The following is a 16,738-nucleotide window of genomic DNA, read 5'->3' on the forward strand; positions in this document are numbered from 1 at the left end:
ATCGAAATGAATTAGAATCAGCAGCTTGGTCGGACCATCTAGTTGGTGATCGTCCTTTCGTTCCTCCTACAAACTATTACTGCTTCTAAAACACGGAAGAGTGGAGCCACTTTAGAGATTTTCTTATCTAAATGCCACGTGGTCGTGTATATGCAATACTTAGCCTTAACTTTTTACATTTTATAAAATTACAGATCAAATCCTACTTCTTTCTTTACTCCTACCATATCTTTCTGTAGAAAATGAAATATTAATATTTTTAGTACAGTAGAACGTCAATAATGCGGATTAATTGGGACCGGACCCCATCCGGATTATCAAATTATCCGGATTATCGAAATTACCTCAAAAAAGGCCAGTATACACATTAAAGTACAACAAACGTTTTAAAATTTTATGTTTTCGCTTGTACAGTAAAGTGTCAGGTGAAATTAATCAAAACATTTTTTTATGTTTAAACTTTGTATTGTAATTTATAATAGCACCATTAGTCCTGTCGCCAGTAGGGGTACAACGGCCTCCTTAATTCAGATGGACTTACCCAAGTTTTCTTAATGTATTTTGACCCGTAGAACACGAGTTTTTTGGGTAACAGTCGATCCGGATGTCGATAAGATTGTTATAAACAAAGAACTTGAGGAATCACATAACAGCGATTTTTCGCAAAACAAAACATTTTTTTGTATTTTTTGAGTCATTCTAAGCAAAAAATGTTTTTACAAGTTTTTTCGTAGGATGCATAGTTTTCGACATAAACGGGGTTGAACTTTTAAAAAATCGAAAAATTGCAATTTTTGAACCCGAATAACTTTTGACTGAAAAATAAAATAGCAATTCTGCTTACTGCATTTGAAAGTTCAAGTCAAATTCTATCGACTCTGATTATTTTCATTGCTAAAAAATAATTTTTTTATTGTTAAACAAAGCTATAAACACATAGTGATGGAATGGTGTTTTCAATGCATTTCTAATTTGAAATCGAACGAGTAAGCGCGCATACAGAATTTCTACGTATATTACGTACATAAAAAAGCATGCATTTGGCACGGGAAACACTATGTTTATAGCTTTGTTTGACAAATAAAAACTTAATTTTTAGAAATGCAAATAATCAAAACCGATGTAATTTGACTTGAACTTTCAAATGCAGTAAGCAGAATTGCTATTTTATTTTTTAATCAAAAGTTATTCCGGTTCAAAAATTGCACTTTTTCGATTTTTTGAAAGTTCAACCGCGTTTATCTCGAAAACTATGCATCCTACGAAAAAACTTTTAAGACCATTTGAGACCATTTTTAAGACCAAAAAATGTTTTGTTTTGCGAAAAATCTCTGCTATGTAATTCCTCAAGTTCTTTGTTTATAACAATCTTATCGACATCCGGATCAACTGTTACCCAAGAAATTCGTGTTCTACGGGTCAAAATACATAAAAAAAAACTTGGGTAAGTCCATCTGAATTAAGGAGGCCGTTGTACCCCCCCTGGCGACAGGACTACATGTGTACAGTAAAAACATCAGACACTATTTGGGCTTTTAAAAAAATGTGTAAAATATTTTGAACTGCGGTAGAGGTTCGTTTTTCGCAGCGAAGTTCTTAATTTATTTTAAAAGAATCAGATATTTTTGCTAGATACAAATCCGGATTATTGACGGTCCGGATTTTTTACGTCCGGATTATCGACGTTCTACTGTATTAATAACTGAATCTTTTTAGAACTCTACAAACAATATTGTGATTCAAAAGTGTAACAAAATGTTACGTGACGGTTGTGTTGGAACAAAACCATTTTTAATTCAAAGTTATAAATTTTTTTTGAATGTAATAAAAAAATTACTTTTTTCTACGACCGTTTAATAACATGCTCATTATTCGCTATTTTTTAATAGATAATAGCACCCATTACTGTACCCGTGAGTAATAGTTCATTATTCACGGGCTGAAGTTAGATTCAAGTGGCTCCTGCCACTTTAAATATTAATCGTAAATAAACTGCAAATAAACTTGTTTATTTAATACAATGATGATTGTAATTTATATCAATAATTCACTTCGAAAAATTTTTAAAGGGATTTTAACTGTAACAATGTCAGTATATTTTTTACGTTTATATCTTGTTTACTAAACATTTTGACGTTTATCATCTATTTTAGTGATAGTGACGTTAGCGCATTTTGTTTGTGTTAATTGGAATTTACAACTAATATTGTGTTTATTTTTCAAGTTATATTCTGTTAAATATGTTACAACATATTATACTACACAGTTATATTATTTTATCATATACATATAGTTAAATGTAAATATACATTATAACGTATATGAAATATGTCCACCGAAAATAGCCATTTCCTATTTATTAGATTCACTGACAGTAGGTACAAATTTATGCTTATAATTTTTCGGAAACGAATAGAACTTTGATTGACTATTTGTTGTTGTATTTTTACAATAAATAAGAATTTGGTAATAGTAGGCAACCAATTATTCAGCCATGGGGTAAACAGCATTTAGGTATTTTTGTAAATTATTATAATTTAAATCTCGAGTAGTTGACAATTATATTTTTTACTAATTCAAATAAAAAAGGTCGTAGAAAAAGTATAGTATTCTACTAGCATGTAATGGCTATTACTGACTCTGATGAATTACGACACTCGCCTACGGCTCGTGAGGCAAACTTCATCATCGTGAGTCATAGCGTTCATTACATGCTCGTTGAATAATATACTATTATGTAATATTGAGGTTTTCATAGGTACCTTTTTATGTTTTAAAATTATAAATTTAACCCTTTAATATATTAAAAATAAAGATTTTGTGAAAAAACAATTTTCAAATCAATGGCATTGAAATTTTATTAAGCCTGGAAGAGCTCCGTTCATAATCCATTCCCATTTTCCTCTAAGTCTTTGTGTAGTCTCTTTCTACAGGAGTATTTTGAAGTGATAAAAACCGCGACAATTTCTCCGATTTAAACTCTTCTTCTAGTAGAGTAAATATTCGTTGATATTATTTTTTTTTAATGTTTTTGAGAACAATTTCCGAAGCGGCAATCTAAACTTCAAAATATAAACGTTGTTTATAAACGATTGTACTCAAATTTTTATTAAAATGTGGTAAACAATAAGTTAGGTTATGTATATGTCAGTTTGTGTAAGTGGCTAAAATCCCAACCCGGTTATTTATAGGTGTAGCACCAATTAGGATTTTTTCTATAGCATTCCTTACCTTCTAAAATTGTCCCAATAGTTATTAGCTCTATTCCCAGGCACAACTTGGTTGTTCAAAGCTTGGCCAGACCACATATGATTCGGAACCGAATGCGCAGGAATACTGCTCTCCGTAGTATTATGATGGATATTTAATCTATTAACATTTATATTGTTCAAGCAAGATTCTAGCAACTGGCTATTATTGTTGAGGCAATTAAGAGGCATATTTGGTAAGGAACAATCGAACTGGTCTGGCATAGGCATGGCAAATCCGGCATCTTGATTGATTTTTCGATCAATATCTGACTGGTGGCTCCGTCGGTTTGGTGAAACTTGGGAGTTAGTTTGGACAGGACCCGGTGAATAGTTATTGGCTGGTCCTATATTGCAATGCTTCAGTCGTTCTTGAAGCTAAAAACAGTATTTTTTAAAGCTACAGAAAAAAGCATAAAATGCATCTTGGACTTATAATAAATAACATAAAAACCATAAGTATCCTAACTCAATCGTCTCCAAATCACAGAACATACACTCTCAAACATTGATGAAAGTCAATTGAACACAAGTCAAAAATAGATAGAACCCATGAATTATTTCCAATATACATTCACATAAAGAAAAATCAAAACTGTATCAATAACAAGACTGATATGTCAAGTTGACATTTGGAAAATACCCCCCCACATTTATTTACCATTCTAATCTTTTGGCAGAGCTGTGGGGTACTGACGTCAGAAATCGTATGAATGATGAGTGGTGTAAGCGTATTTTTGTAGTTAAATAAGCACGTATACTGTATACATAGCATATATAAGCATATAAGCTGTTTACTCCTGCCACTTCTCTAATGTGTCTAATGTGTATTCTTTGATTATTCTTAATCGTTTGTGTATCTTTCTGTGTTTTTACCGTCTTCAGGATTCTGTAGAATAGCTTTTTTGTAGATTAGAAGGATATATGAAATATGTCGTTTCTATATTCATACAACTATCGTAGCGAAAGTTAAGAGAGTACTGAGTGGAACACATTTAATGTGATGATGTGTATTTGACCAAGGCTAGGGAAGGAGAGATAGTTCTACAACGCAAAGTTAAATCTGGTTCAGGTTGGAGTCAGGTGCTGAAAGAGGCTTGCCATGTAAGCAGTTGACCAGTTCCTGTGTTAAAAAAGTTCCAAAATGTGACGGCACTATATCTTCTCTCTAGTGGTTGGAATACTGCGAATATAACTTCATCTCCTTCATGTGCCCCACAAACGGCTACCACGAAACATGGATCCTCTGGTACATACCAGAAACAAAGAAACAGTCAAAACAATGGACTTCACCCGGCGAACATTTGCCCGAAGAGGACAAAGCCTGTCTTATTGGTTGGAAAGATGATGACCACTGTTTTCTGTGATTCACAAGGTGTGATCTACATCGACTACCTGGAGAAGAGTAAAACGGTCACAGGGTTGTATTATGCCGAATTATCAGGCCGATTCAACACCAAATTGTAGTAAAAAAAGTTCTCTTCGCCATTTAGCGAAGAAAAAAGTGCTCTTTCACCACGACAATGCACTGACATAGACCTTTGCCGTTGCCAAGGCGAAATTGGACTACGATTTGCTTCCCCTCTACCGTATTCTCTTAACTTGGTCCCTTGCGACTTTTTCTTGCTGCCAAACTTGAAAAAATCACTCGCCAGGTAAGTGATCAATCACATGAAGGCAATCTCACGGAGGACCACGTTGAAGACTTCGAGAAAATGTTTTTTTTTTAGACGGACTAAAGAAGTTGGAGCATCGCTGGGTCAAGCTTATGGAGCTAACAGGAGACTATGTCGAGAAATAAATTTCCACTTTTTCAAAATTTTCGTTTTTATTTTGTAGGGTAAGTACTTATTGGACCGCTTGTATTTTTATACAGAAGTGTCGTATTATAAATTATTCTTAAAGGAAACGGAATACTAACTCACCTTTTTTAACGTACTTAAGCAAAAATGACATGATTTAAACTAAAATTTCACTTCAGTTTTAGTTCTCGTGCGAGTCGGACGTGTCAATAGCCGGTGCTGACGAGTAAACTAAACGCTTTATTAATACGAATAATAAGTATCGATAATTATTCAAATAATACATAGACTAATAACTCGCGTTTTTGTTTTCTATTTTTTAATTAAATGAGACCGCCCCCTGAACCTGATGGACCTCCCAATACCACCCTTAGTAGTCCAGATGTGGAAATGGAATCCCCTAGCAATTTTAAAGGTTTAAGTAAGGCTGAACTCAACCAAACTGTAAGTACTTCCGATCCTATTAAATCTAAAGATGACAAACAAAAAGAAATTTTTAAGTATACCATAAATGATCTTGGCCCGTATCATATATATGTTGTAAATAAGGATAGCGATTTTAATGGCAAACTTAATGAATTAAAAATTGGTGATATTATTCTTACAAAATTCCCAGAATTAGATAATAAAATAATTAGTATCGATACAATTGGCAGAAATAGATTAAGAATCAAATTTACGGATTCTAAAAACGCTAATTACCTTATCGACAAAAAAAAGATCCGGTTTTTGTTAAAAACAATTTGGAGGTTTATATACCTAAATTTATTATTATTAGACAAGGTGTTATACGGGATGTCTCACCGGAATTCTCCGATGAATGTCTTAAAAATAAAATTAAAAATACGAAATAAATTCTAATTTTGAGGTAGTAAACGTTTCTAGAAAAAAATAGAAAAACGGTTACCGATGATAAAATAAATTATGTTCCTACTAGATCGTGTGTAGTTAGTTTTAAAACACAAGTACTTCCAAAATACGTTACTATAAATAAGGTGTCGAAAGAAATTGAACGATATCAACAAAAGGTACTACTTTGTTTCAACTGTTTGCGCTGTGGCCACCAGGGGAAGCAATGTAGGAGTACCCCCCGTTGTAACAATTGCCAGAAAGGCCACAATACAAAAGATTGCCAGGAAACAACAATAACTCCAAAATGTTTTAGTTGTATGGGAGACCACTTCACAACAAATCTTAAGTCACGTCCAGAATTTAAAAGACAGAAATTAATTAAAAAATGCATGACTAATAGTAATATCAATTATCATAATGCCAACAAACAAATTCCCCGCAAATCTTATGCAGACGTAACATCAAATAACATTATTAAAGATTCTCATCAACAAAATTTGCCTTCTTCTAATTACCCTCTTGTTAATCAAAGTTTAAATAGTTCTTCTGTTACCCGTCCATTCACTTTTTCGGCCAATAGTAATCATAACAAATATACAGTCGTCAAATTTTCTAAAGGTAGCAAAAGGCAGAGACCAAATAGTCCTGTCTTAACACAGTCAGATCCAGAATACACATTTAACTTTAGACAATCAGGAATTAATCTTCCAATTATAAATAGTCCTTCATATAAAAATAATTTAAGTTCAAATTCTCACACGCTACAGAGTCAAACTCTGATATTTTAGATATAATTTTTACTATTGTTACCGAACTTTTTAAAAATTTTAGGTAAACTAATAATCCCAATGTTACGAAGCAAGACTTACAACAAATATTAATTAGTAAACAATTATTAAACACGCACAATATACCTACTACTTCGTCGTCTTCTCAGCTATAAACAAACTCAACATTTTACAGTGGAACTGCAGATCTGCAGTTGCCAATAAAGAAAACCTAGAATATCTCTTAAATACAACAGAAACTACCATAGCAGCTTTGTCAGAGACCTGGTTCAAAAAGGAAAGGTTTTATAACTTCCAAGGTTATAATATTGTTCGGTCAGATCGTATGGATGGTTTTGGTGATTCCAAAATCCAATAGATTATTTTCAGAAGTCGTAGTACAGAAACCAGCAGAAATGATGTGTACATGCATCGAAGTGAAACTTCTACCTAATAACAAAGCAGTGTACATATTGTCAATATACATTAAACCAAAGACTCGGATAGAATTAAGAGAATGGATACATTTTTTCGAAAACCTACCACGACCTTTTATAATTGCTGGAGATTTTAACGCTCATCATCTTTCTTGGGGTTGTCAATTTAATGATGTCTACGGTGTTTCTTTGCTCAATGCTATTAACCACTGCAATCTTGTGTATCTCAATGATGGTGCACTCACACTTGTTACGTCAGGTAGGAAAAGTGCCATTGATCTGTCTATTTGTACGCAAGACATAGTACATTTAAAATCTTGGTCAATCATACAGGATCCTCATGGATCCAATCACCTTCCTATATATATGAACTTTAATAACTCTGACTCAGGCTTACAAACCTCTGGTCCAGTTCACAACATATGGGATCTTAAAAAAGCCAACTGGAATATGTACACGACAACACTAGAGGAAATGAGCACCATATGTAACTACAACAATTTCATAGACATAATAAACTCAGCTGCAAACACTTGTATCCCGAAAAGAACAATAATAATAAATAAGTACTGGAAGCACAAACCAAAACAATGGTGGAATGAGGCTTGCAACAACATTGCTCGTAGGAGAAAAGAAGCTTTCAGATTATGGAAAGAAAACCCAAACATACAAAATTTACTTGAATTCAAACGAGTTGATGCCATCGCAAAAAAAATATTCAAAGAAACAAAAAGAACGCAGTGGAGGAAATATGTTGAGAGCCCAAATCAGACAACTCCCATCACTGAAGTATGGAAAAAGGTAAATAGTTTTAAGAATCGTAAACAACAGAATAAGCTACCTATTGATCCGGAAGCGAATTGGATAGAAGAATTCCATGCCACAATCTCACCAGACTGGGCAAATGAATGCATAGAATACAAAATAAGTTATCTTTAAAAACTGTTCCCAAAAACAACTTGCACTTACTTGAACGTTTTGAGATGTGGGAATTAGAGAGATCGTTGAAACTACCTAACAATACTTCACCAGGCGAGGACAATATAACTTACTTCATGCTGTTTCACCTCCCATATAAACATAAAAAGTTGCTGTTAGATATCTATAATAGTATCTGGACTGGTGAAAGTCCTATTCCGGATAGCTGGAAGAACTATATAATACTACCCATTAAAAAAAGACAAACCGTTAGACCTCTCAAGTTCGTACAGACCTATATCCCTGGCATCCTGTATTCTTAAAACTCTGGAGAGAATCATAAAGAATCGATTGCAACAATGGCTAGAATTTGAACACATCCTACCAAACTCACAATATGGTTTCCGGAAAAGTAGGTCCACTATCAAAGCTATTACTGTTCTCGTTACAGATATACTGACAGGATATACAATAAAGAAACATACAGCTGCAGTTTTTATTGACCTTTCCTCGGATTTTGATAACGTAAACGTAAACATTTTGTACCATAAGCTGACATCAATAGGAATACCTCATCAAATATGTTCATTTTTAATTTCAGTATACTCCGATAGACGGCTTTCACTAAAATTAAACCAAAATCTTCAAGGATCCCGAACATCGAATCTAGGACTCCCTCAAGGCAGCATACTCAGCCCGCTACTTTTTATACTATATACAATGGACTTCGAAGTAAATTTGAATAACGTGAATATGATACAGTTTGCTGATGATATAGTTATCTACACCAATGGTACTACTATTCCAAATTGTCAGAACATTTTAAACACAAACCTATGGTCAGTTAAGCATTGGTTAGATTCAAACAACTTAATTCTCTCTGAAAAAAAAATCTGAGGTGTGTATTTTTACTAAAAAAGGGATATAACTCAAGGACACTTACAACTGGGACCATATCTTCTTCCAATCAAAAATTGTGTTAAATACCTTGGACTCTATTTAGACAGAAAATTACTGTGGAAAGATACCATCCACCATGCAATAAAAAAACTTAGAAAACTATGAATATTTTGAGAGCATTCTGCCATACCAAATGGGGATCAGATCCAAATACCGCTTTACTGTTCTATAACACAATGGTTAGAAGTATATTGGACTATGGCAGTCACCTATATGGAACAGCAGCACATACTCACCGAAACAAAATAGAGACCCAGAAAAACACATGTTTGAGAATATGTCTTGGTTATCTGTCTTGGTTATCTTAAATCTACCCCAATAAATATTATAGAAGTCGAATCTGTAGAACCTCCACTATCTTTCAGAAGGCAGCTAATTAGTCGCAAATTTATGGCTAAAGCCATATCCAAAGAAGCCAGCTATCTTCGTAACCTTCACGACCTCACTGTCCTAGTACTCACCCATCCATATTGGCACTCACAAGCAACTCCACTCCTAGTAAACAGCTACACCACAATGGCACAAATCTCTAACACCCTGTCAATCAATAAAACTATACCTATCTACACCGAACCTCCCCATGTTTTCTTTTCAAAACATATAAAAACGTACTACCTGGACCCAAAAGAAAATTTTCTAGAAACCATTAATGGAAGATGGCCTGAACACCAATACATATATACTGACGGATCCAAGTTGAATGGAAAAGTAGGCTGTGCTTTTTATGACGCAAACTCTTCCCAATATTACAAGTTTAAGCTACCAGATGAGTGTTCCATATATACCGCTGAAACAATTGCCATAGCAAAAGTATTTAGATACGTTCAGTCCAGAAACACACAGAATCATATTGTATTCACTGACAGTAAAAGTGCAGTTGACCGAATAACAAACCTGAAATCATCGAAAAACCTTACTAGCATAAAGGCAGAAATGTTAAAACTGAACTATGAAGCAACAAAACAAAGGAAAACAATAACTGTAGTGTGGATTAAAGGACACTTCGGAATAAAAGGTAATGATGTAGTAGATACACTAGCCAAATCAGCCACTGACACAGGATACGATCTAACCACCAATATTGTTCCATCTACAGATCTTACCTCCAAGTTTACTTCACATTTAAAACAATTGTGGCAGCAGGAATATAATTCATCAGTGACAGGGCTTAACTATGTCGGCCACCAAAATAACATAGCATCAAAAAGCTGGTTTCATGGATTAACAAAACGAAACTTCATTGTTACAATAAACAGAATTAGATCTAATCATGCTATGACTCCTTTGTACAAATATAAAATAGGACTGGATGAAAACCCATATTGTCTATGCGGAGAAGTTGGTGATATGAACCATGTAATCCTAGAATGTTCAAGAAATAAGAAGAGCATTGAATCATTTTTCGAAGATATGGTAAAGCTCAAATTCTGTTTGCCAACCAATCTAAATTGTATAATTTTTAGTAATAATATTAACTTATATCAATGTTTGTATAATCATTTAATTCGTTGCAAAATGAAATTGTAAAAAACTAACACCATTGGAAGCAATTTTGCGATACAAAATATTATTGTAAGTGTGTAAAAATTAAAACAAATAGGTATGTTAAAAAAGTAAAATAATGATAAACAAATAAAAAAAAAACAAAAAAAAAACAAAGAAAAAAAAAGGAATTAAAACTAAACAAAAGAGTACTTAAATAAAGCATTAAAAAACACTAAAAAAATATAATTAAAAAAATATGCATATAAAAAATGCACTAAACAGAAACACACAAATTTTACTAACATAATAACATTTATCCTAGGGTGTGAGAATTTGAACAATCAATTTATTTATATTGGATCAAAAAATGCTCTTTTTATATTTTATAAATAAAAACAAGTCTGGCTAATTGGTTTATGCCAGAGCCATTTACAAATAAAAAAAAATAAACCAAAATCTTCAGAAGATAATTTACTTGCCATATCAAATGGGGATCAGATCTAAATACCGCTTTACTGTTCTATAAAACAATGGTTAGAAGTATATTAGACTATAGCAGTCACCTATATGGAACAGCAGCACATACTCACCGAAACAAAATAGAGACCCAGAAAAACACAAGTTTGAGAATATGTCTTGGTTATCTTAAATCTACCCCAATAAATATTATAGAAGTCGAATCTGTAGAACCTCCACTATCTTTCAGAAATTTATGCCTAAAGCCATATCCAAAGAAGCCAGCTATCTTCGTAACCTTCACAACCTCACTGTCCTAGTACTCACCCATCCATATTGGCACTAACAAGCAACTCCACTCCTAGTAAACAGCTACACCACAATGGCACAAATCTCTAACTCCCTGTCAATCAATAAAACTATACCTATCTACACCGAACCTCCCCATGTTTTCTTTTCAAAACATATAAAAACGTACTACCTGGACCCAAAAGAAAACTTTCTAGAAACCATTAATGGAAGATGGCCTGAACACCAATACATATATACTAACGGATCCAAGTTGAATGGAAAAATAGGCTGTGCTTTTTATGACGCAAACTCTTCCCAATATTACAAGTTTAAGCTACCAGATGAGTGTTCCATATATACCGCTGAAACAATTGCCATAGCAAAAGCATTTAGATACGTCCAGTCCAGAAACACACAGAATCATGTTATATTCACTGACAGTAAAAGTGCAGTTGACCGAATAACAAACCTGAAATCATCGAAAAACCTTACTAGCATAGAGGCAGAAATGTTAAAACTGAACTTTGAAGCAACAAAACAAAGGACAACAATAACTGTAGTGTGGATTAAAGGACACTCAGGAATAAAAGGTAATGATGTAGTAGATACACTAGCCAAATCAGCCACTGACACAGGATACGATCTAACCACCAATATTGTTCCATCTACAGATCTTACCTCCAAGTTTACTTCACATTTAAAACAATTGTGGCAGCAGGAATATAATTTCATCAGTGACAGGGCTTAACTATGTCGGCCACCAAAATAACATACCATCAAAAAGCTGGTTTCATGGATTAACAAAACGAAACTTCATTGTTACAATAAACAGAATTAGATCTAATCATGCTATGACTCCTTTGTACAAATATAAAATAGGACTGGATGAAAACCCATATTGTCTATGCGAAAAAGTTGGTGATATTAACCATGTAATCCTAGAATGTTCAAGAAATAAGAAGAGCATTGAATCATTTTTCGAAGATATGGTAAAGCTCAAGTTCTGTTTGCCAACCAATCTAAATTGTATAATTTTTAGTAATAATATTAACTTATATCAATGTTTGTATAATCATTTAATTCGTTGCAAAATGAAATTGTAAAAAAACTAACACCATTGGAAGCAATTCTGCGATACAAAATATTATTGTAAGTGTGTTCACGAAAAAATTGACATAAAAAAATTAAAACAAATAGGTATGTTAAAAAAGTGTGTGTGTGTGTGTGTTTATGTTTTATTGGCACTGGTTTAAGCAACCAACTGGCCAGTCAATGTGTTTTGAATTCTCTCTTTTACAAAATATATGCTTAGTATCTAAATTTAAAACTATTAGTACTACTGTTTTTTTTTTACTCTGTTTTTTTTATTATTTTTTTTATTATATTTTTTAACATTTTTTTTATTACAATTTTAATTTTTTTTTTTTTTTTAGTTTTTTTTTTTTTTTTTTTTTTTTGTATATTTTTTTTTTGTATATTTTTTTATCGCGCTAAGACCTAAACCCGATTCAACCTCGCGGAGGTTTAGATCTTAGTATCTTTTTATTTTATTTAATTATTTTTTTTTTTTTTATTTTTTTTTTTCTTTTTTTCTCAGAGCTTTAATTTTAAACAATTAACATGGTTGTACAAAATTTTATAAACATCTAGATTGTTTGATTGTAAAAGGTATATAAGATTAAAAGGAAATTGTACATTAACTTGAACTAGATTGGCAAAAAAGTTTGATATTTCAATAAAATGTAAAGGACATTCTAATAGCATATGTTGTAGATCAGCTAGCTCTCCACATAAACATTCATCATTATCTACAAGTCCTATTTCTCTTTTGTAGACTGGAGTCAGACAGTGATTACTTCTTATTCGACAAATAGTTTTGATAAAGCCTTTATTGGAAACTTGATTAAACCATGTCTTGATGGGAAGTGTAGGCTGGATTTTTTTGTAATAATTTCCTTTGTCTGAATTATTGTATTGTTCCTGCCATTTCGTCCGTTTGATAGATCTCATAATAGAAATTATGTCTCCCATAGGAAGTTGATAAGTATGCAGAGTGGATTCCTTCGTTGTTGCTTTTTTAGCCAGATCATCTACTATTTCGTTGTTTTTTATACCAATGTGTGCTTTTATCCAACACAATATTATATTTTTGCCCGATTTCAAAGCTTCACTGTTCATTGCTATGATGTCACTGATGATATAATTTTCTGCAAAATTATGTACATTATATTTCAATGTCTTTACAATGCTTTGGCAGTCTGTAAATATAACATAATTGAGTTCTTTTTGATTAATACATATTTTGTATGCTTCTTTGATTGCAATGAGTTCAGCTGTGAAAATTGTCATTTTATCAGGTAATCTGTTGTTTATTTTTATACTTTTTTGTGGGTAATATATAGCATATCCAACTTTTCCTTCCATTTTTGAACCATCCGTATATAATTTCTGATAACTCCCCCAGTTTTTTTGTACACACTGAAGGTGGTCTATTTTAGTAAGGAAGTCTGTCGCACGAATATTACTTAAATGACAGTTAACTGGAGATAAATAATCTTCATAATTTAGCTTTCGAGACGAGCTTTGTTCAATTTGGTGTATGTCGCCAATGGAATTAGAAACGTTGAGGAAGCTTTCCACAACTAAAAGCAGTTTCTTTTTTTCCCAGTAATAATGAGTTAGGTATGAGGTGGTTAAATGAACAATTTTATTTAATAGCAGTTTATCGTTTACCGCTGTTTTAACTATAAATTTCTCACTTAGGTATTCCCTGCGTAATGAAAGTGGAGGTTCATTAAGCTCACATTCCATGACCAATATAGGTGTGCTACGAAGATAACCAGTGCATAACCTAAGTGCCTTATTTTTGATCCTCTCGATTTTTTGGAGTACAGAGTTTGATGCTGAGCCATAAAAAATAGATCCATAGTCTAAGATTGATCTTATCAAATTTCTGTATAGTAATATTGATATGTTTGGATCAGCTCCCCAGTTACTGACACTTACAGTCTTCATGATATTCATTGCATTTTCCATTCTTCGTAATATGTAATTTGTGTGTTCTTTCCAATTTAATTTGGAGTCTAAAAATACGCCAAGAAATTTTATTGAAGTTTTATAAGGAATACTAGTATTATCAAATTGTAGATGGCTTTGAGGAACATATCGTTTTTTAGTAAAGGTAACAATGGTTGATTTACTCTCTGATATTGTTAAGTTATTATCGGTAGCCCATTTTTTTATAATATTCAATGTCGATTTAAGGTAGTTATTACATCTATCTATTGACTTATTTTCTGCATATATCGCAACATCATCAGCGTACTGTAGGATTTTTATGTGTTGAGGAAGTTTAGTTTCTAAGTCAGCAGTATACAGTATATATAATATAGGACTTAGGATGCTACCCTGAGGTAGTCCCAAAGATGTGTATCGGGAGTTAGATTGATCTCCATTTAATCTAACGTGAACTGCTCGATTAATGTATAAGTTAATGATGTTCCATGTTACTATCTCGGGTATTCCTATTTCCAACATTTTCGCGTATAGTATGTGAAGATTAACATTGTCGTAAGCCCCTTTTATATCTAAGAACAAAGCACTAACTGCTTTCTTATAAGTAAAGGAACTATAAATGTCTATTAAAAAGTGGCAGAGGCTATCTTGTGTGGATTTACCTTTTCTAAAACCAAACTGACTTCTTGGTAATAGGTCGTTCTTTTCTAGCCAAAATTCCAGACGGTTTTTAATAAGTCTCTCATATGTTTTTAGTATACAGGAAGCCAGACCGATTGGACGGTAAGAATCCCAATTCTTTGATGATTTTCCTGGTTTTAAAACCGGGATAATAGTGTAAACGTGCCAATCGTCAGGAATCTTTATGCGGCGCATCCAAATTTCATTATATATATTTAGTAGTGCAGCCTTACCAATTCTTGAAAGATTTGATAGCATCGAGTAATGGATATTATCGGCACCTGGTGCTGAATTTGAGTTTTTCTTCAACGCAAAGTTTAGTTCAGTGGCAGAAAATGGTTTGACTAGGAAACGGATTGGTTCTGGATAGTCGTACAGAGCATTTAGTTGTAAATCAGGAATTACTAATTCTGCAGACGGCGGTGTGATATTTTGATGGAACTCTTCTATCCACGAAGCTTCCGACAGAATAACAGGGACTTTGTTCTTTGTTTTTCTATTTTTTATTCGGTTAACTTTTGACCATACATCTTTAATAGGGACTGACCTATTTAGGGATCCGACATAATCTCTCCAGCTATTTCTTTTAGTTTGTTTAGTGATCTTCTTGACATGTGCATCATCTTTTTTATACTTAAGTAGGTTTTCATGGTTTGGATTTTCTTTGAATATACAAAAACTTTCCTGTCTTCTTCTGACTGCTTCTTCACATTCTAAATCCCACCAGTATTTTCCTCTGGAAGTCGGTTTTTTTATTTTAAATTTGGGGATGCAGTAGGATGCAGTTGTATTTATATTGTGCAAAATTTGTTCATAAGAATTTATATCTTTAAATTGAGAGAATACATCTTCCGAATACTGTTCATATAATTTCCAGTCGGCATTCTTTAAATTCCACTTTTGTGAATATGGATTATATGTATGAGTTGGTTGATCCTCTAACTCTACTCTTATAGGCGTATGGTCTGAACCAAATAGGTCTTGAAGTGTTTTCCAAGTGATCAGGTGGTTTAAGTCAGGAGTACAAATGGTCAGGTCTATTGCCGATTTCGAGAAGTTCCTAAAGAAAGTAGGAGAGCCATCATTTTTGAATATTAAATTATTATCGTCTATACAGTCCATCAAGATTTTACCTTTCATATCTGTTTGGTTGTCTAGGCCCCAGGCAATGTGGTGAGCATTAAGGTCACCTCCTATTATAAATGGTCTTTCTATAGATGTTATGAAATTGTTCCATTGTTGTAACAATAACTTGGTTCCTGGGGGAACATACATAGATATAAATGTGACAGTATATGACTTAAACGTTATTTTTATTGCTACTTTATTGACGTTTATTAAATCTACTTTCATGGTGACTTCCTCGTAATATAGGTTTGAATTTATTAAAATTGCTGAGCCACCGCCAACAGTTACTGAAAAGCGGTCGTCTCTGACAATATTGTACCCGTGAAAGTTATAATACTTTTCTGGTTTAAATCTAGTTTCTGACAATAATGCGATATCAACTTTCTGGTCTTCTAATAGGTGGATAAGGTTTTCTCTATTAGAGTTAGCCGATCTACAATTCCATTGACAAATTACCAATCTATTCATTATTATATAAGAGAGAACTTAAAACTGATTGAATTGAATTTACTAGAACTGATTTTTCTGGAATTTCAAAATTTTTGTGATTTATATTAGAGATAATACTTGTAATTATATTTGATATTAATTCTGTTAATTCTTTTGATGGTTCATGTATTTTAGATCCTTGTTCTGGATTAAATGTAGATTGATACGAAGAAGAGGAGATAATACCACCAGGTCTGTTGGACATGGGG

General features: G+C 32.9%; 1 protein-coding gene across 2 annotated transcripts in view; it reads right to left on the reverse strand.

The window, feature by feature from the left end:
* The window catches only part of LOC114334882 (pericentriolar material 1 protein), a 102,334-nt gene that overhangs the window by 36,437 nt on the left and 49,159 nt on the right, over window positions 1-16,738 (reverse strand). For both annotated transcript variants that reach the window (XM_050654308.1, XM_050654309.1), the window contains exon 10: window positions 3,232-3,626. In XM_050654308.1, coding sequence (XP_050510265.1) covers window positions 3,232-3,626 — 395 coding nt within the window. The remainder of the gene's footprint in view (window positions 1-3,231; window positions 3,627-16,738) is intronic.

The sequence above is a fragment of the Diabrotica virgifera genome, chromosome 6 (assembly GCF_917563875.1).
Source record: "Diabrotica virgifera virgifera chromosome 6, PGI_DIABVI_V3a".
NCBI classification, from domain to species: domain Eukaryota; kingdom Metazoa; phylum Arthropoda; class Insecta; order Coleoptera; family Chrysomelidae; genus Diabrotica; species Diabrotica virgifera.